Source organism: Halichoerus grypus, chromosome 2 (genome assembly GCF_964656455.1).
Source record: "Halichoerus grypus chromosome 2, mHalGry1.hap1.1, whole genome shotgun sequence".
NCBI classification, from domain to species: Eukaryota; Metazoa; Chordata; class Mammalia; order Carnivora; family Phocidae; genus Halichoerus; species Halichoerus grypus.
This window is the reverse complement of record NC_135713.1, coordinates 143,932,524-143,951,509: the sequence shown is the minus strand read 5'-3', so window position 1 is coordinate 143,951,509 and position 18,986 is coordinate 143,932,524. Positions and strand designations below refer to the sequence as shown.

The following is an 18,986-nucleotide window of genomic DNA, read 5'->3' as shown; positions in this document are numbered from 1 at the left end:
CCAAGAGTCGGACACTTACCCAACTGTGCCCCCCAGGCGCCCCCTTCTTTGAGATTTTTGAAGACCTTGCTTCATTTCTTCTGATTTTGTTTTTGCTGTGCATGGTGCTCAGCCTGGTGCCAACCTTTTTTTTTTTTCTTTCCTTCATAAATGACTCAGCCTTTTTGCCTGAATTCCAGAATGTTTACCTTGAAAATCTAACAGTTCAACTCAGATATGCAGCCAAGTCTACCGCTCTGGGGTAGTTTTCCCAGGCCCTCTTCTGTGATGTAGATTCAGTTCTTCTTTTATTTGAGAGGGTCCCTTGACTTACAATTTTAAAATATTAGTTTTGTTCCATGGCCAGCATCGTCTCCCTCGGAGACTCCAATTTTATATATACTGGATCTTTTCTACTCAAATATTGCACTAGTGTACTTGCCAACTTCGTTTCTGGTCTTCTTTACCTTTTTATTTATTTTGGTTTTCTTTTCTTTTGTCTCTTCATGTCTACCCCGTAAGGGAGCATTGATTGTATCTATTGATCCTTGGGCCTCCCCCCACGCTGGTCTTGATTTTTGAGGGGATTTGTCTTTTATTTCAATTTCTTTCCTGAACATAGCCACCATTTGATACCTTCGCACTGTTCATTTCCATTCTGAATGTTTGAATTTCCGACTCCTGGTGCAGCTCCTTGTTTAATTATATATTTAATTCACGTCAGAGTAGTGTATCAGCTTTTCTCTGCTTCATTTTTTTTTTTTTTTTGAGTGTTGACAGCTACTGAAAAGTTTTCATTCTATTTTTTTATTCTTATAATAACTGTATGAATAGTGTATGGATTTTTTAAAATTTTTTTAAAAGATTTTATTTGTCAGAGAGAGCATGAGCGGGGCGGGAGGGGCAGAGGGAGAAGCAGGCTTCCCGCTGAGTGGGGAGCCCGATGCTGGGGCTTGATCCCAGGACCTGGGATCATGACCTGAGCCGAAGGCAGACGCTTAATGACTGAGCCACCCAGGCGTCCCATGCTTATTTTTTCTGTTCATGATGATTCGTGCTGGGATTTCCAGGACTAGAAATAGCTGGTTCTCCTATGGAAGGGGCTTGGGACGTGGGTGGCTTTGGAGGCTTCCTCATTTAGCTGTGCTGCATTAGACCCACATCTTTGGCATCACCTTGAATTCCTTCAACTGCATCCTTCTTTGCAAAGGCTCCATTCATGTTATGGTGTTGTATTGCCACCAGGAACCAACCAGTCACTTTGCTGGGAGTGCTGGGCCCCCCCTCAGCTGCTGCCACACAGCCACGCCGACCTACCACAAGCCGAGGGCTTCCAGATCTTCCTCTTGCCTACACACTTGGAGGAGACGCCACCCTGCAGGGTGTGGATGTGGCATCCTGTGCGGCCGCTGAAAGGGCCGGATGAATGACCTGAAAGTGAGGACACTGTGCGGTGGTTCAAAGGAGACGGGAAAGGACTGGGCAGACAGACCCCCTCCTACTTCTCCCCCACAGAGCCATCCAAGGCACATTCTATCCTTGCACCTGTTTGGAGACTGTTCCATACGCCAAGCGAATGCAGGTGCACCTCTCAGTGGCTGGTCATGATGTGTTTCCAAGGGAACCTGTGTGGACAAGAGTACTTTGTATTGCTGCTATTGTGAGGTGCAGTTTCTGTAATAAATGGTTCCCTTGGGTGTGGATCTGTCTTCTGGATTCTTGCTTCTGGAGGACTCTTATCTTCTGCAACTTTCTTCTTCCTTCAGCACTAAGCGCTCGCATCCTGCTCACTGGCCATTCAGAAGCACTGCCTTCCCCAGACGGCTGCCCCTGGTGCCTCAGACTTGCCCTGGAGCCTCCTCCACCAGACCTCTGCCTCCTCCCTCATCTCCCTGGTTTGTTCCAAGGACCTCGAGATACTCCTCTCTCCCGGGCGGGCCGCATCTTCCTTTCCTTCCGCATGACTCAGGCACGGCTCTGCTGGTCCCAGCGCTGGGTTTCCTACTCACACATAAACTTGAGTCTCTCTCTCCTGCTTACGGCACAGGTGTGGGCTCTGAGGGGCCTGCCTCCATGGGCTGTCTTTATGAAGACGTGTGGAGATTAGAACTTAAGTAGCAACCATCCCCCGGCTCACCCTCTTACTGAATTACCTTTTTTTTTCTTGAGATATAAAATACTGTTGGGTAAAGAAACATTAGCCAGACACTATTTCCAATAATGCAATTAGCATTCATTTTCCAAAACTAGGTTACTACCGGAGATCAGCCGATGGGTGATCACGGAGGCCAAGATGCGCGGTACAGCTGGGTACGTGACCCACAAACCACCAGCACCCACAGCAAGCACACCTTTTGTAGGCTGCTGGGAAAATAACCGCTAGTTGGTTCAGCTGCAGAGGTCATAAACACACCTACCAGAAAGGTGAAGAATCACATCAACTATCCTAACGTGATACAAATAAATACTTATGGTCTGGGGTAAAAAAAAACTCAGTGACAACATCACACATTGATTAAAAAACAGCACAGGCAGAGGCCAGGATTCGTTCCGGAAAACTGTGTCGGACGACCCCAAAAAGGGGCTCCCGACAAAGACACAGATCAAGAGTCCCATGCTTTACCGACTGAGCCAGCCATGCGCCCCATAGGTTCTGTCATTTAAACAGCTATGTGCAAGTTGACTACTAGAATCAGTAGGTAGACGTTTAACTATTTCATCTATACCCTTAAAAGATTAAACATTCAGGGCTTTTTTGGGGGGGGTGGCTATCTTCTTGGACAAAGGGAGGTCACCCTCTGTACAGGTATGTGAGGATTTCTCTGTGACTGCATTCGTATCAAAAAAGGACACCAGCCAGCTCCAGGTCACATGATCTGTCTGGCTCCTGAGGCCTCGGAGCTCAAAGGGGAGCTTAAATGGGAGGTTGGGGGAGGGTGGGTCGGCTGGGGATGGTGGTGGCACCCCCTGGCTGTGGGAGGGGTGCGTAGGCACAGTGGGCATGCGAGATCATACTCGGTTCACAAAGAGGTGGCCTCTGAGCACCTGTAACGTGGAAGGGAAGTGTGGGGACCAGCACCAGGTGTGCTGGGCCAGGATGCTGATGGGGGAGGGGGCTTCCCAGGTGGCCAAAGGTCTTGAGTCCCAGAGCAGCTTGCTTTAAACACCCAAAAAGGTAATAGGGAGCCACGAGAGGTTTCAGGTGAGTCAGTGATGGGCACACACAGGCCCAGCTTCCCCGTCCCAGCCCCTCGCAGGGAAAGAGGCTCTGGAAGCCTTACCTGAGCCCGCTTTCTTGTCTGTACCTGCCCTCCAGCTGCTCAAACTCCTCGGAGGCCAGCACCATCCCACTGTCCGTCTGGTTATCCTGTGCGAAGAGAAGAAGCCCGTCTGCAGGCAGCCCCCCGGCACCCCCCAGCCAGGACGGCGTGGCACGGACCCTCTCTGCAGGCCTGACACCCGCCCTGTGGAAACTGAGCAGAAAGCACGTGTCCGTTCCTCGCTGGAGCATGCAGGTAAGGGTCACACACCCCTGCCAGGGAGGGAGAAACTGAGGCTCAGGGTGCAGGCAGAGCAGGAACACAGGGAGAAACAGGGAGCCTCTCGAAAGAATCTGGCAGCTCATGGGGTAACAAAATGGGCCTCACGCAGACACATCCCACATTTAGCGGGGCTATGTCGCCCTTCGATGGTGCATGACTTGGCATGGTTTTCGTTTTGCATGACATGGAGGGGAACAGCACTCTTGTCACAGCTGGGGTCCCCCCAACATCTCCACCTGCCCTGGGGGACAGGAGCCGGGGGCCAGCGATCGCTGAGCAGGCCCGTCTGCAGGGAGGCCGGGGCGGGAAGGTTCCAGGCTGAGGATGAGTCTGTGCTTTTGAAAATGGACCCACGGGCTCCAGCCTCCCAGTGCCCTGAGAGGTCCACTCTGCTTGAGTAGATCTGAGAACACTGCTGTGTCGTGTACCCCGTACCCCAGGCTCCTCCTCGAGGGACACCGTCCCCTTCTCTTTGGCCACATGGCTTGGTGGCCACCAAAGGGAAGCCCTGACTCAGGCTAATCCAAAGATAATCACCTGGAAGGAGAAGCTGTCTTTCCATTGGGTTTCTCTGCTGTGTGGAGGGGAGACCGGTGTGTGTGAGGAGGGCACGGGGGAAAGCAGCTCAGAGATGGTGGCATCACAGGGGCACACAGACCCCACCATGCCCGACGTGCAATCTGGACTTGACATTTCAATGCGGCGCCCCTTCCTGAGCTGGTTTCCCCTGCTGGCCTCGGGAGGTCCTGATACCTCCTCCCAGCGGAGAAAGCCTGACCTGGGGTGCACAGGCCCAGCTCCCCACTTACCACGGAGGCCTTATAGGTCGTCGGGGTCATGGGAAATTCTTCAAACGTCTTCATCCTGGAAGAGCCCTGGGTCTGAGTCCCTCTGGCCAGGCACCCCGGAAAGGACACACAGTTGTAGTATCTGTGGGGAGAAAACAGAGTGCTGAAGAAAGCTCTCTCCACCTCTCCTTCTGCCCCCTCTCCTCCCAGAAGGACCCCAGGCCTGGGCTGTGAGTATGGGACCTGGGTCTGAGTGCTGGTCTGAGTTCCTCCCGGGGGAGGGGGGGCTGCCGCCATCCACTGCTTGGCCCCCCGGTGCCGGGATGTCTCCTCTCCTGTGCAAGAGGAGAGCGCCTCCAGGGAAGGGTGTGGGAGGTGAGTGGAGCACACCCAGCCCGGGTGTGGCATGGGGCTGGTGAGATGGGGGGGCCTTCACCCCAGAAGGGGTCCCTCTGTGCAAGCCGCCACCTGGCCTGTGTGCGCCCGGCCGTGTGTGTGCATCTGTGTGTGCATGTTTGCGTGTGCGCTGGGGTGGCTGGTGGAAGGAGCCTAGTGGGCACCCTGTCCCCCAGCCCGGCCCTCCCCCTCCGCTGGGGCACATGGGGTGGCGGGTCTTGGAGTCCTTCTCTCGGCAACCCCATTGGGAATGTGAACGGTCTTCCCGGAGTGTAAATAGCTGTTGGCAAGAGACCTCGGGTCCAGAACTCTGGGAACTTAAGCTACGTTCTAAATCCTGAATACGGGTGAGTGGCTGGCCCGCCCTGCTCCCGGGATCCCAAATTTCAAATTTGGGGAAGGGGCTTTCGGGGGCCGTGAGTGCCCGAAGCAGAGGAGGCTGCAGGGCAGAGGGAAGGTCTGAGGGGGCACGGAGGAAAGCGAAGTCACAGGCTACATGGTCTTGGAGGGGCCCCAAGGCTCGCCAGGCCCTCCAGGGAGCCCCAGACCCAGTACTGTCATTTAAAAAACCACTGTGCTCTTTCAGTTGGTGTACAAAGGCCTCTCAAGTCCTTGTAGTTTGCTGGTCCTTGATAACTGGCGGGAATGAAACAGACCGCATCCAAGCTGCTTTCTCCCTGCCCCGGGGGATCCCGGCCGCCGGGCAAGGGTGGCTGACCTGGCGGCCAAGCTGTGCCGGCGCAGGCTCGGCGGGCTGTCCTCGGTGTCGGCCTCGGCCACGTGCAGGGCCGTGGTGGATGCTTGCAAGAAGCTGCCCTCCTCCAAGCTCTGAGAGCCACAGGGGGCCATGCAGTCCTCCTCCTCCTGGCAGGAACGGCAGAGGCCGCGGGGGTCAGAGACCACCGTGCCCCCGCGGCCCCAGCCCCGCGCTCAGGACAGCTGGGGCTCCTGACTGGGGAAGTTCTGTGCTCCAAGGTGCTCTGGGGATTAAATGAGCCTGCCTGGCAAATTCTCCCAACAGGTGCCCCACTTACAAGGAGGGAGGTGTGGCAGGGGCAATCCCAATCCAGGGTCCCCTCTTTTGGGGGCAGACTTGGACTCCCAAGTGCTGCAGGCAGCCGCTGCTCACTCCTCCGGATCCCAGAGCACCAGGGCAGACCTGAGCTGGCTGTGCTCCCCGCACACCCCCCTCCCCGGGCACCCCCCGGGGAGGGAGACAGAAGTCAGGGGTGGGTGCGGGGGGCGGGGCTGTAGGAAGCAGAAGCGCAAAGAGGAAGGTGGAGGGAGGGACACACCATCCTTCAGCCGGAGACAGGGGCTCCTTGCAGACCCCCCGAAGACCGGCCTGGGGCTCCTCCTGGCCAAAGACAGGCCCTGGTCAGCTGCTTGAGGGCCCTGGGGCTGGGGGCCCGACCGGGAGGACAGAGGTACACTTACCTGTCGGCCCCCACCCTGCAGCAGGTCCCCCAGGATCTCCACCAGCTCTGAGAACGCAGGCCTCTCTTTGGGGTCTCCTGACCAGCAGCTCAGCATGACGCTGCGTCTGTGGGTAAAGCTGGCTGCTGGCCTGTGGTCTGAGCACGCCTGCACCCTGCACCAGCAGACCCCAGCTCCCCTGCCTAACCCCGGTCCCTCACAACCCCCCACCAGCCCACCCAGTCTCTTCTGCCTGGGGGTGGGGGGAGGAGAGCTGTCAATGGACCAGTGAGGGGGTCAGGGGTGGAGTAAGAGACTTCATCTGCAGGTCTCTACCCCAACCCCGTGCCTGCAGCCCCTCCCCATTCCTGCCCCCTGCCTGCGTACAAGACCCCCCACCCATGGCCACCTCCCTCCCCCTCCGACCCCCCACCACCAGCAGAGCCAGCAGGGAAACTCACATGGCGGTGGTGGCCAGCTCTGGGGCTCGCATCCGTGTGCCCTCTTTCAGCCTCTGGCAGAACTCCTCGTTGATCTGCACTCCTGGGTAGGGGGAGGCCCCTGATGGCAGAACAGGATGAGGTAGGGGTGAGTGGGGAGCAGGCACCTGCTGCCCAGCCCAGCCCCCTAAACTGCCTCTCTCCTGGCCCCCTATGGCAGGGGGCTGGTCCTGCTGCTCCCAGGCCAGGGTTGGGGCCGGGGGCGGGGGTGGCCAAGGCACTTTGTCTCCCAATGATAGTTCTTCATTTGGTTAAAAGAGGATGATAGATGAAAACATGGGGGATCACCAGGGTCAGGGAGCCACACTGAACCAATCAAGCCAGGCCTGTCACAATCACCCCTCTTCAGAGACACCCTCCCTGGCCATTCAGTCGAACCCCTTCCTACATCCCGTGGTTTTGCCTGCCAACACACCCGGGACCTAACTTGTCCTAGCCCTGCAGCACCTGGCCACAGGCGAAACAGCCCCAAAGAGCCTCTCGGTCCCCCTGGGCCCCCGAGGGCAAGCCGCACGCAGCAGGGCGATCCTCGTAAGACAAGTCACGCTGCTCTCTCGCTTGCTCCAAGCCCTGAGTGGCTCCCCTGGGACTCAGAGTCCGGGTCCTCCCCCTGGCCGGCTTGCAGGGGCTGCACGGACCTCCCCTCCCCCCTTTGCTGCACCTCCCGACTCCCCCTGCCCACGCCCGGCCCACCACCAATGGGTGGGGACCAGGAGCCTGGCTGCCCCCTCACCCTGGCCTGCTGTCTTCCCCAGTGAGCCGCTTCATTAGCTGGGCCCTCCCCTCCAGCTCACACACAGCCCTGCCCTCCCTGCGCTCTCCAGGCCCTTGTGTTTGCAGTGACAGCATTCATCCTGGTGGATCTTTGGTGCTTTGCTTCTCCGTTGGCTCACTGCCCAGCTCCGGCCTAGCGTGGGGGCTTCACCCTGGTCCCAGCGGGGCCCAGGGGCCCACGTGGAGCTCTCATAAGTAGGTACACCTGTGCGTGAGCATCCAATCTCCTCCGGGACACTCCCCAGCCCTTGAAGGCAGGAATGGCCTCCCCAGTGACAGGTTGAGGAGGGGGCTCATCCAGGGAGGTGAAGATCTGGGGGACCCATGAGGCCTCTCCTCTTGCAACCTATGCTGATCCCAGGGACTGCCCGGGAAACACAGGCTGTGCCCTGTCACCCATCAGAGGCCAGAGCACAGCACCCTGCAGAGGTGGCACCAGGGGGGCCCATGGTGGAGGCAGAGGGGAGAGGTGGAGGGCTCTTGGACCACTTGCTGCAGGTGCAAGAGCTCTGGGCCATCTGGCCCCCTGCTTCAGAAGGGCAGGTGCCATGACCGGCAGCCTAGGATCCTGCCTCTCCCCTCCCCCACAGCCTGCCCTGCACTTACCCAGGGAGAAGATCTCCCAGAGCAGCACCCCAAAGGACCATACGTCACTCTGCGTGGTGTACACCTTGTCAAAGATGCTCTCAGGGGCCATCCACTTCAGGGGCAGCCGGGCCTGCGGGAGGCAGAAGGAAGCACGTCTCCATGGAGGGAGGGAAGAGAGGGAGAAGGCCAAGCATGTGGGCAGCCCCTCTCTCACCCCCAGCCTGCCCAGAACTCTGGAGCCACACCCCAAGAAAGGCCTTGGGCCATATCCGCCCCTTGTGCGTTCACAAGACTCTCACAGTTGGCCCCCACCCTGTAGGTGCCTGGTGTCTTCCTTGAAGGCTTCTGCCCTGCTGCTCTCCTGGGTCTGTCTGGGCCCCTTTCTTCCCCTGTGTGCTCTTGGGGGGCACTTGGAAGCCCTCCTCCCCCAGACCCCAGACCTAGCCTCTGGAGGAATCGGGACCCTGCACCCCCTCACCATCCCCACCTTAGCTGCTCACTTGGTCCCCACACTGGAAGCCGGGCATCACTTCTGACTGCTCGTCCTGGGGCTCATGATGTGCCTTCCCCATCATCTGTCTCTCTACCTCCTGGGGCCTCTATCTGGGAGCCCTGAGGGCATCTGGCCCCTCCTGACTGGCCGCCACCTCTGGCCCAGCACACCCCCTCCTTCTTCCTCACAGCCTGCAGAGGGGGCTTCTGGAAGGTGCACCTGACTCTCCCGTCCACCCGCCTCCACTCAGCCGTGAGTTAGAGTGAAGGGCAAAGGCCTTCCTCAAGGTGGCTAGGCTGACAGGGTGGCCCACCACATCCTAGACCCATCCTGCCCATTGTCCCCCTCTCCAAGCCTCTTCCTCCCTCCTCTGGGGCACAAACCCCCAGTTGGCTTTGAGTGTTCATTCAAGTGCCAGCCTGGCCACCTCTGAGCACCACCGATGAGACGCACACTGCCCCCAGCACCCACGTGCCCTTCTGTGACTGCACCATGCAGGATCCACCTCTGATGCCCAGCCCCTGCAGGGCAGGCATGTGGGGTCAGTCAGCGTCTGCCTCATGGACAAAGGCAGGGGGCCAACACAAGCTCCAGATGAAGCACCAGGGTCCCTGCCCGTCGGCTCCTGTCTCTACTCCCTGGTGGGGCCACTAAGGTCCCTGTAAGTGTGGGCTCTGCGACCTTCCATAGAGATGGCTCTTGGATGGGAGGTCCGTGCCCCCATCCCGCCCTCCCTCTGTGGCCTGCACTCACACTGCCCTTGCGCACGTAGTCAGGGTCTTTGTAGATGTCGCGGGCCAGGCCGAAGTCACAGATCTTCACCACATCGCTTTCTGACAGCAAGATGTTCCGAGCGGCCAGGTCTCTGTGGATGCACTAGGAGGACGGGGAGGGGCGAGGGGGTGGTCAGCACCGGTCCCCGGGGCCCACCCATGCCTGAGCCTTGCTCTTTCATGGGGCGATTTCTATGCTCCCCCAGGACTCTCCATGGAGAGGGCTCATGGAACTATGGGGAGGAGGAGGCTGTGGGGTGGGACAGATTCCACATTCACCTCTCTGTCACTGACTAGCTAGAGATCTCAGGAAATCACTTCCACACCCTGGTCTCAGTTTTCTCCTCTGCAAAGTGGGAGAAACGCGCGCTGACCCCGGCATTGCTGTGGGGCGACCTAGGACAGGGCCTGCCTTGGTATGCTGGTGGTCTGCACCCTCCTCCCCTCTGAGGGGCCTGCTGGGGCAGTCACCTTGCGGGAGGCCAGGAACTCCATCCCTCGGGCCACCTGGAAGCTGTAGCAGACAAGGTCCTCCATGGTCAGCGGGCTCAGCCACAGGTCCTGGGCTGCACAAAGGAGCAAGACAGGCTCAGCAGAGGGCGGGGGGGGGGCCTCTTCCATGGCTCCCATCTTCTACTCTTCCCCAAAGGGACCATGTGTTCACCTCCTCCTGGTCGGGCCCCTGAGGCCCCTGGTGCTAGCTAACAAGCGTGTGGGCCCCCTCGCCTGCCCCTCAGCACCCACTCTCCCTGCAACACCCACTAACCACTCCCAGAACCGGGAATCTTGTTGCGTCCTTAGACCTTTGCACCTGCTACTCCCACCCTTGTCTGGAAGGCAAAGGCCTAGATGGCCAGTGATGCCCAATCAAATGTCAACCGTCTCTGTGGAAACTGTCCCTGCGGTGTCCTCCCTCCCAAAGGAAAAGCCCATTACACACTCTCCTAGGTAAGCCCCTCCAGGAGGGCCTGAGGCCAGCTTCTCCCACAGTCCCCTGATCATGAGGCATCCTCCTGCCAGCCAGACCTCTTCCGGCAAGGGGAAGCCAGGCTCTTACCTTCTTGGACCGGAGGGGCCCGCCCTGCGCCGCCCTTGCCCATCAAGAGGCGGGAGAGGAGAACCCTCTCGCTGCCTCCTGGCCTCCTGCGGTCAGCTTTGGCCCCTTCCACCATGGCGCGAAAGCGCCTTCGCTGCTCAGGGGACTTCTCCTGTGAAGGCACAGAGTGGGTCTGAGGGGGGCTCGGCCACCCACAGCAGAGACATTCCACTCCCCCCTCCCCCTCCCCCCAGCCCACCTTGGCGTCCTGCGGGCTCCCGGCAGAGCTCGGGCCACTGGCAGGGCTCCCACTTACCGCATAGGGGCTGAAGGCCTCCCGCTTGGCACGCAAGAAGTTGGAGAGATTGCCATACTTGCAGAACTCCACGATCACCATGAGGGGGCCTAGGGCAGGGCAGGAGCCAGGCGCTTGGTGACGGAGGGCAGGCCCGAGCGCAGGCACCTCAACAACCCCTCCCCTCCGCCCTCCAGCACCGCCCCGGCCCGGCCCCGCCCATACAGGCCCAAGAGGCCCCACCCACCAGGGAGCCAGGGGCCGCGAGCTTCGTACCATTGGGCTTGGTGCACGCCCCCAGCAGGTTGACTACGTTGAGGTGGTTACCGATGTGGATTAGGATCTTGAGCTCAGACATCAAGGCGCGGTGCTCGCTAGCTGTGGCGCCCTCTGGAGGGGACATGGGGGCTTCGCGTGGTGCTGGGCCCGCCGCCCCCCATCCCCTGCGCGTCCCTCTTCCCGGCCACTGGCTTAGCTAAGGCGCAGCTAGAGCTCCTGCCCGTGGGGGCGTAGGGTCCCCAGCTCGTCCCGCTCGCCCCTTGGAGGCTGGAGTTTCAGGTGGGACCGGGAAGAATTCCTCAGATCCGAGCCCAGGGCCTCCATGAAGAACCCTGGGGGAGACTCTGGCTCTGAACGTCAGTTTCCCCTCCCGAACCACAGCCCCACCAGCCCACCCAGAGTCGCTGCCCCCGCCAGTCCCACCGCCGCCGCATCCACCCGCTGACCGCACACCTTTCAACATTTTCACAGCCACAGTGTCGCAGCTGCTGCCCTTGTGGATTCCAAAAGCCGAGGCTTCCACCACCTTCCCGAAGGCCCCATGGCCAAGGACTCTCCCTGTGGGGGGCAGGGAGCCGGGTCCAGGTGAGCTCTTCAAGGGCGAGGGTGAAGAGGGACGGGCAGCAGGGGCGACCCGCCTGGAGGGCCAGGAAGGAAGGCCCAGGACGGGGAGGAAACTCGGGAGCCTCTCGGCCAAACAGGAAGAGCAAGGAGAGCAGGAGCGAGAGAGAGAGAGAGGGCGAGGAGAGGCGGACAGGAAGGCCTGCATCCTCTCCCAGCAGGTGTGATGGGCCCGCCCTGCTCAGAGCAGCGGGAAGTGACCCCGGGGGGCCTGAGAACTGGAACCCTGGCTCCAGTTCTTAGGATGCACGCCCAGATGGGCAGGTCAGGCCAGGTGGGGGCCAGGCATGACTTTCTGGCCTGAGAATGGAGGGATTTCAGCACTTGAGAGGGAAGCGGTCTATGCGGGCCGCAGGGTAGGGTGGGGGGCGCTGGGGGACCGCCTCACCGAGGTGCAGCCGCTCCCGGGGGAATTCCCACTGGCTGGCATCATAAGACAGGTATTCACACTGCTCCTCCAGAGGCACCTCCCCGGGGTCCATGATGATGGACAGGTAGCCCGTCTTGATGTCTGCGTGGGCTGGCTGGGGTGGGGGTGGGGACAACTAATTGATTTGGCCATACCACGGTCTTGGGTGAACTTTTCCCCAGGACAGATGGGATCTCCTTTGGGGCTCTCAAGCAAGGAGGGGACAGACGGACTGACAACCTCTGGTTGTGCAAGAGCCCAGCATGGAGGGCTCAGCGAGGCTTCCCAGGAGGTGAGGCTGCCAGGTGAGCCAGGGCGGTTGAGGACCTTAGTCCTTATCTTACAGGCCGTGCAGGGCGAACGGAGACCCCACAAGGAGCGGTTGAGAGGCTCAGTTGGGGGAGGAGCGCTCACCCTCCTCATGTTACAGAAGATGAAGAGGAGGAGGATCCAGAAGAAGACAGCGATGACCCCGGTGCCGACAAGGATCACGATCTCCATGCTGCCTTTATCCTCGGAGCCTGAGTGGACAGAAAGGGGCTAGTCTTGTGTGTGTGTGTGTGTGTGTGTGTGTGTGTGTGTGTGTGTGTGTTAGGGGGAGGAGGGTGCGCCCTGCGAGCAGCTCCCCTTCTGGTGGGCACGACTTGAGGGAGGTGGCTCTGAGAAGGCGCCAAGTGGGGGGGGGGTGCAGGTGGGTGGAAGGGCGCGGGGGGGGGGGGGCGGACCTTCCACGGCCACACTGGCGGAGGAGTTGACGCAGCCCTTGGCGTTGCACACGCTGCACAGGTAGCGGCCCGCGTCCTCCTCACGCACGCGCTGTATGCTCAGCTTCTGGTTCGAGTCCGCCAGGTCGATTCCTGCAGGGGACGGCGGGTGGCTTTGAGTTCAGAGGGGTCTGGGGCCTCGACCTGGCGAGCCTCTGCACCCCCGCCCTTGGCCCGCGTCCACCACCCTACCAGACTCTTCCTCCAGCAGCCTCTCATCTTTGTACCACAAGATGCTGGGCACGTGCGACCCGGCCACCGGGCACCTCATCTCCAGGGAGTCGCTCACGTTCACCAGGAGGTCGGTCAAGTTCTGCGTGAGCCGCGGGGCTTCCAGGGCTGGGGGGTGGGGGGGTGGAGAGGGAGCTAAGTGGAGTTGCAGAAAGCAGGAGGGCGTGCGGGGCAGGGGCCCTCCAGGGCTGGGAGCAGAGAGTGGGGACGGATGGCGCCAAGCTCTAGGAAGGATCGGGTTTGAGCGCACGGGTGGGGAGGGCTGTGGACCTCCACAGCGGGGGTGGGGGGGAGGACCCTCCCGCAGGTTCAGGCTCTCCGAGTGGCAGCCCAGGCGCGTTCTGGGAGGGGAGAAAGGCTCCTTGCGCAGCGCTGCCAGCCCTCCCCTGCAGCCCCGCCGGCCTCACCCTGCACTGACAGGTACTTCTTGTGACAGTGCTTGTCATGGCTGCGACGGTCCTGCACCTCGCATACATAGTCGCCTTCGTGCTCAGGCGCCACGCTGGGGATGGTCAGGCTGAGCGTGGCGTGGCGCGCCCCTGGCTCCGCCTCCTCCAGGTGGGCGGCCAGAGGCGTAGCGAACAGGTGCACGTTCTTGCAGTCGAGCAGCAGCGGGTTCCCGTGCGCGTCGTGCAGCGTGGACAGGTTGAGGCGGTACCAACGCAGATGCTCATAGGTGTAGTTGTCTGCCCGGCAGCTCAGGCGCACGTCCTGGCCCTCTAAGGGCTCCTCCGATGGCTCGGATTTTATGCTGAAGCCATCGGGGATGTCTGGGGAGGCAGGAGGAGGCTGCGTGACACCTCAGACCCAGAGTTGGCTCACCTCCCTGCCTGCCGTGGTGCCCGCTCTCCCTTTGCTCTCCCTTTCCCAACTGCCTTTGGACTCACTCTGCTCTCAACCAAGAGCATGCATCACGTGTATCTGGGCTGGGTACCCCACCAGGGAGCCCTCTTCACCCCTCTTCTCCCCACCACTGACCAGTGGGACCAGCTCCCCGAAGTCAGCCCCACTGACTCCTCCTGCCTCACCTTCTAGGCCTCTCCTGGACAAACCCCCCCCCCCCGGGGCTGCCACCCCTACTGCTCCCAGGAGCCCAGACCATCAGTGCAGTCCATACCAGCACACTTGGTGCGGTCCTGTCCCATCCTCCTCGCTGCTGACCACCCTCCACCACTGTCCTCTCCTGGAAATAATCTCATTGTTTCATTAGTTTGTGGCAATGCCTTGCTCCTGATTTCCTCTTGTCCGGCTGGCCACACTCCTTGTGGGGCTCCTGGGCTCCTCTCCCGGCTCCCTCCCACAGAGGGTTCTCTCTGGCCCCGTGTCTCCTCGGGGTGCCCTCATCTACACTCCTGGGCCCAGTGACTGTCCGTCAATGGGCTTCTTAGCTTTCCTGGGGTCACTAGCGCATCTGAACATCGGAGGAAGCTATGGGTCTTCTCCCCAGGAAGAGTGTGCCTGTGAGCCAGCTGCTGTGTCGGGAAGGGGGCGGGAGGGCGATGGAGCCACAAGGAGTGGATGGACCCCAGTGGGGAGGCACCTCCAGGGTTGGGGGCAGAGAGTGCCCCTCCATCCCAGTGCACCAGCACCCCGGCCCATATGCTGATGACCTCCAAATCTATCCCTCCCGCCCAAACCCAGGGGCCCAGCGCCTCACAGCATCAGAAACTCACTGGGCCCCACCTGGCCTCACTGGCCTCTCCCAGGCCTTCTCTCCGGCCTCCTGTGCCCACCTGGTTCCCGACCCACCCAGGTCACTCACTGGTCACGTAGAAGTAGATGAGCCGCTCATCCTGGCCCACTTTGTTGAAGACCACACACTTGTACATGGCGGACACGTTGGCATTCTGGATCACCAGCTTGCTCACCGTCTGCGCAGAGCATGGGCACAGGGCTCCATTGCCTGCCCAGGTTCCTCCCACCCTGACAGTCCTCCCTTTCTGCGCCCAGCAGCGGGGTGGGGATAACTGAGGCCCCGAGCTGAAGGGGACAAAGGCTCAGAGACAGCACCAGGAAGGTTCCGGCGGGGCACAGGGGGCGGAGCCCTGGCACGGCAGAGGTGGCCCCTCCGGGACACTCAAGGACATGGCTAGGAGCAGCTGCAGTTGAGGCTGAGGTCAGAGGGCAACGTGAGGCTGGGCTAGCGAGGCCTCTGGGTGTGGATGGGCTCGGGCTGTGGCCACGTGGGGCAGGGGACAGGCCCAGTCTAGCAATGGGGCAGTGCGAGCCAGGGCTAGGATTTGGGGTGTGGAGCAAGGCTGATCACTGCGTGAGATCCTTGTGATGGGCCACTTTCCCCCCAGGGCTGCTCACGGCCCCTCTCTCAGGGCCCTGGGTGGTGGCCTGGGAAGGGAATGGGTCCCAGGTCTCCCAAAGGACTCTGGCCTGGGGAGTAGGACACTTGGAGGCAGGGGGAGGGGAGAGGGCCGCTGTAGGCCCTGCCTACCATCCAAACAACCCCCCCACCCCATTCCAAGCTGGGCACTTCCTGGCCAGGCCTGGAACAGGAAGAGGCTCTGGAGGTGTGTAGGAAAACAGGAAGTGACTGTAGGAAGTGGGTGCCTTTGTTCAGTCCCCTCCCCCGCCTGGCCTCTTCTAGGCATTGCCCCCAGGCTGGGCCAGCAGCTCAGTTGTCTTCGGTGGGGACCTGGCTGGCCCCAGGCCTGGTCCTCCCAGCCCTGGGGCCTGTGGGTGGCTGGGGCCCAGGGCCTGGCCAGGCTGCCTTCAATCTAAGCTTCCCTGTCTGGGAAGCAGCTGGAGGTCCCCCCACCCCTCAGCCCACCATCCACAGGCAGGAAGGGGAGCGGAGGCCCAGAGACACTGCAGAGCGACTCTGCAGGCCTGGTAGAGGTGGAGAAGGCCAGGAGAGGGCCCCTCCCCACCTCCCTTCTCCTTCCCCATCAGTGGCACCAGCTGGTGCGTGTACCTTATTCTTCCCTTCCACGAACTCGGTCCAAGTGTCCAGGCTCTCAATGGGGTTCACGGCATCCTGCGTGGTCACCTCTCTCCAGTCGCGGCACTGTGGCATGTGGTCTCTCTGCTGCCGCCGGCTGCTGGGAACAGCCTGTCCTGTGAGGGCTGCTGGACACAGCCTTCCCTGGTAGGCTCAGGGCTGCTGCCCATCAAGCAGCTCACACGGCCCCACGGTCCCCCTCTGGCCTGCAGCGCCCACCATCCCTTACTCGAGATGTGCCCCTTCCTGCAAAGTCCACCTAGATCTCCCGGGGTGGGGGGGCAGCAGAGTCACCACTCCTGTTCCAGGAAGCCCTCTCTCTCCTCCTTCCAGAGCTGCAGCCCCTTCCTGGGCTGAGTGTGACCCCAGCACCTTCGGTCTCTTGGGAGGCTCGGGTCCCAAGGGAGGCTCTTGTCTGCCTCCAGCAGAGCAGAGCAGGACCCCAGGGTTCTGTCAGGTGGTCCAGAGCATAAAGGTAGAGCATCAGAGGGAGGCAAGTTTGGAAGTGCCTGGTGGTCTAGAAGAATCTCTTACGAGCCTTGGAGGCAGCAGGCCACCCCTACAGAGCCTCCTCCTCTGACCGTGCTGAGGTTACGGCCCGCCTCCGGGTGCAGCCGCTCTGTCTCCTCCTGGGGTTCCCAGCATCCATCCTTGCCCAGCCTGTGACCCTCTACCCTGCCCACAAGGATCTCTAGCTGAACGGCAAATGTGGCCCCCCATTCCCCCCCATTCAGCGCCCTTCACGGCTCCCTAGTGCCCTCCAGACCGCTGGCCACCTCGGCACCCTCTCCCATCTCTTGCTTGTCCAAGCTGTCCCTGCTCGGAGCATACTCCTGGGCCTCCTGTCTCTCTGCCCAGGCGGGTTCTGCTGCTTACAGCCGTGACCTTGGGAGAGGCAGGTCCCTCCTCCAACCCTCGGTTGCCTCCTCTATAAGGGGTCAGCGTGAACAGGGCTCAGGAAAAGCTAACTGGGCATGGTTGGTGTGTTGCGGGACTCAGTACAAGGCTCATAAAACTAGCTCAGGTCCGCCCACTTGGAGCCCAGGTCCCGTGGTCCTCTTGGATGATGCAATTATGGGTCCTGGGGGGCTTTATTTTCAAGGGGGGTTGGTGGGGGCTGCACCATCCCCAGTGTCCGGCCCAGCCCGACTCATGCGAGAGAGGGTCTGGGCCTTGTTCAGGCGAGGTGAGGTCAGGGATTGGCTCTCGTTGAATTGTGGCGGGGTTCGAGCTTAGAGCAGGGCTCTGGGGAGGGGCGCAGGCAGGGAGTGGGGGTCACGGCCAAGGTTGGGGATGGGGCCGGGAAGCGGGGAAGGAACAGGCTGGAGCCACACTCACAGGCTGCGCTGGGCGAAGGCCTTGCAGGGCGTCCACGGCCGCCAGTGCCACTGGACGCTGAGAGGAGGCGGCACTCCGTAAGCAGTGCAGGTGAGGGCCTGGCGGCTGTGGCGGGAGTAGGTGCTGGGGGAGGAGGCCTCCTTCTCGTGGATGTGGGGGGGCACTGGGGGCGGAGGCGGACGGCTGGTCAGCAGGCCCCGTCAGCACACCCCCCGCCCTCCCCCCAGCCAGCCCCCCGGTGCCCCCTCCCCCATCCCGCCCCTGTACCGTTTACCACCAGCTCCAGGCTGATGTTGCGCTGTAGGCCGGCCGCGGAGTTCCAGAGGGCGAGGGTGTAGATCCCTGCACTGGCCTCCGTCACCTCCTTGAGCACCAGGGCGTGCGGACTCTGGCGCCCGGACACTGACTTTCTGTCCTTGTACCTGGCAGGAAGGGAGTTCAGGGGACTGCGTGGACCCCACTCCTGCCCCATCCCGGCCCTCTTCCCCTGCGGCACCCAGGCCCCAACAACGGCAGTAGAGGGCAGAAGAGACTGGCGCCAGAGTCCTGATGGGCCCGGCTCGAGCAAGAGCCACCTCCTGCACTGGACCAGGCGGGGGTTTGGGCTGGGGCAGCTGACTGCCGACTGGAGAGCTATGGGGATGGTCTGCAGGGTTCTGCCCTGGTCTCACGGCACCTGAAGGCTCAGGACCAGCTACAGCGCCCCGTATGCCCCGCCTCTCAGAGTGGTGTGTGCTGGGAAGGATTGGAGGTGCGGTCCCCTAGAAGCACAGCCTTAACCCATGGGGGGCCCTGCCTCACTTTCTGACCCCAGCTCTGCCCTTTCTGGAGCTTTTCAGATACAGGAGCTTCTTGCTGTCCTCACACTCCCACCTGGGGCCTGGGCACTCGCTGTCCCCACCTTGCTTGGATGCTCAGTCCTCTAGACACCTGCATGGCTCCCTCTCTCCCATACACAAATACCCACTCATTAGAGCAACCTTTCCTTACCGCCCTAGGAACCAGCTCCTGCCCTCTGCCCTGCTTCTACCTGCCTGCTCATGAGCACCCTGCTTTTCACACGAGTCTCTTGGCCATCCGTCACCCCCATGGAGCGGTGCAGAGACTGTCCCCCTGTCCCCGTACTAGGGGAGAGCAGTACATGCGGTCCTCAGTGCATATTCATATGCAAACAAATGCACATGCAAATAAACGGACGCCTTCCACCCCAAGGGGTGGCACCTGCCCAGGCCTGAGCTGGGAGTGCTGCAAGGCAGCCACTCTGCAAGCCGGGCTCTACCTGGAAATGGTCTTTCCCCTGGTATTCAGCCAGGGGTGTAAGGGAGGGACCTGACTCAGCCGGGCTCCCACGGCAGGACAGGGCGGAGTAGACCCGAGGCCGTGTCATCTGCCAGGCTCTGGTGCAATCTCCTGAGTCCACCACCTGCAGCATCAGTGATCCTACACAAACCCCTTCACGGCCCTGAGCCCCCAGGGTCCCCAGTCTAAACCCTGGGGAGACAAAATGGACTTTCTTGCAGGGGTCTTGAGGTTTAACTGAGTTACAGCATTTAGTGTGTGCACCGGGCTGGACACAAAGGGTGCTTTAGGAGCGGAGGACCAGCCTGTCTATCTGTCAGCTAGATCTCCATCCATTCATTTATAATCATCACATGACAGCCTAGAAGAGTCCCCTGTGGGGCTATGGTGGTTACTAGTGCCCCGGGGCCGGTGTCTCAGTGGACAGCGGGCCCAGTGAGCACTTCTTGGAGGCAGATATTGGCCAAATAAGCGGAGAAAAGCCAGATGCAGTGGGAATGGTGAGAGGCAGC

At 60.9% G+C, this 18,986-nt stretch overlaps 1 protein-coding gene across 1 annotated transcript in view; it reads right to left on the bottom strand.

Annotated features, from left to right (window-relative positions):
* Positions 1-18,986, bottom strand: part of FLT4 (fms related receptor tyrosine kinase 4) — a 41,253-nt gene that overhangs the window by 2,704 nt on the left and 19,563 nt on the right. The window contains exons 9-29 of the mRNA XM_078067637.1: positions 17,443-17,597; positions 17,176-17,338; positions 15,811-15,934; positions 14,647-14,755; positions 13,292-13,654; positions 12,846-12,992; positions 12,615-12,746; positions 12,304-12,410; positions 11,869-12,004; positions 11,313-11,417; positions 10,857-10,970; positions 10,602-10,690; positions 10,307-10,457; positions 9,721-9,815; positions 9,230-9,352; positions 8,002-8,113; positions 6,583-6,682; positions 6,143-6,248; positions 5,424-5,569; positions 4,331-4,451; positions 3,261-3,346 (exon numbers count right to left, since the gene is read on the bottom strand). Coding sequence (XP_077923763.1) covers positions 3,261-3,346; positions 4,331-4,451; positions 5,424-5,569; positions 6,143-6,248; positions 6,583-6,682; positions 8,002-8,113; positions 9,230-9,352; positions 9,721-9,815; positions 10,307-10,457; positions 10,602-10,690; positions 10,857-10,970; positions 11,313-11,417; positions 11,869-12,004; positions 12,304-12,410; positions 12,615-12,746; positions 12,846-12,992; positions 13,292-13,654; positions 14,647-14,755; positions 15,811-15,934; positions 17,176-17,338; positions 17,443-17,597 — 2,784 coding nt within the window. The remainder of the gene's footprint in view (positions 1-3,260; positions 3,347-4,330; positions 4,452-5,423; positions 5,570-6,142; positions 6,249-6,582; positions 6,683-8,001; positions 8,114-9,229; positions 9,353-9,720; positions 9,816-10,306; positions 10,458-10,601; positions 10,691-10,856; positions 10,971-11,312; positions 11,418-11,868; positions 12,005-12,303; positions 12,411-12,614; positions 12,747-12,845; positions 12,993-13,291; positions 13,655-14,646; positions 14,756-15,810; positions 15,935-17,175; positions 17,339-17,442; positions 17,598-18,986) is intronic.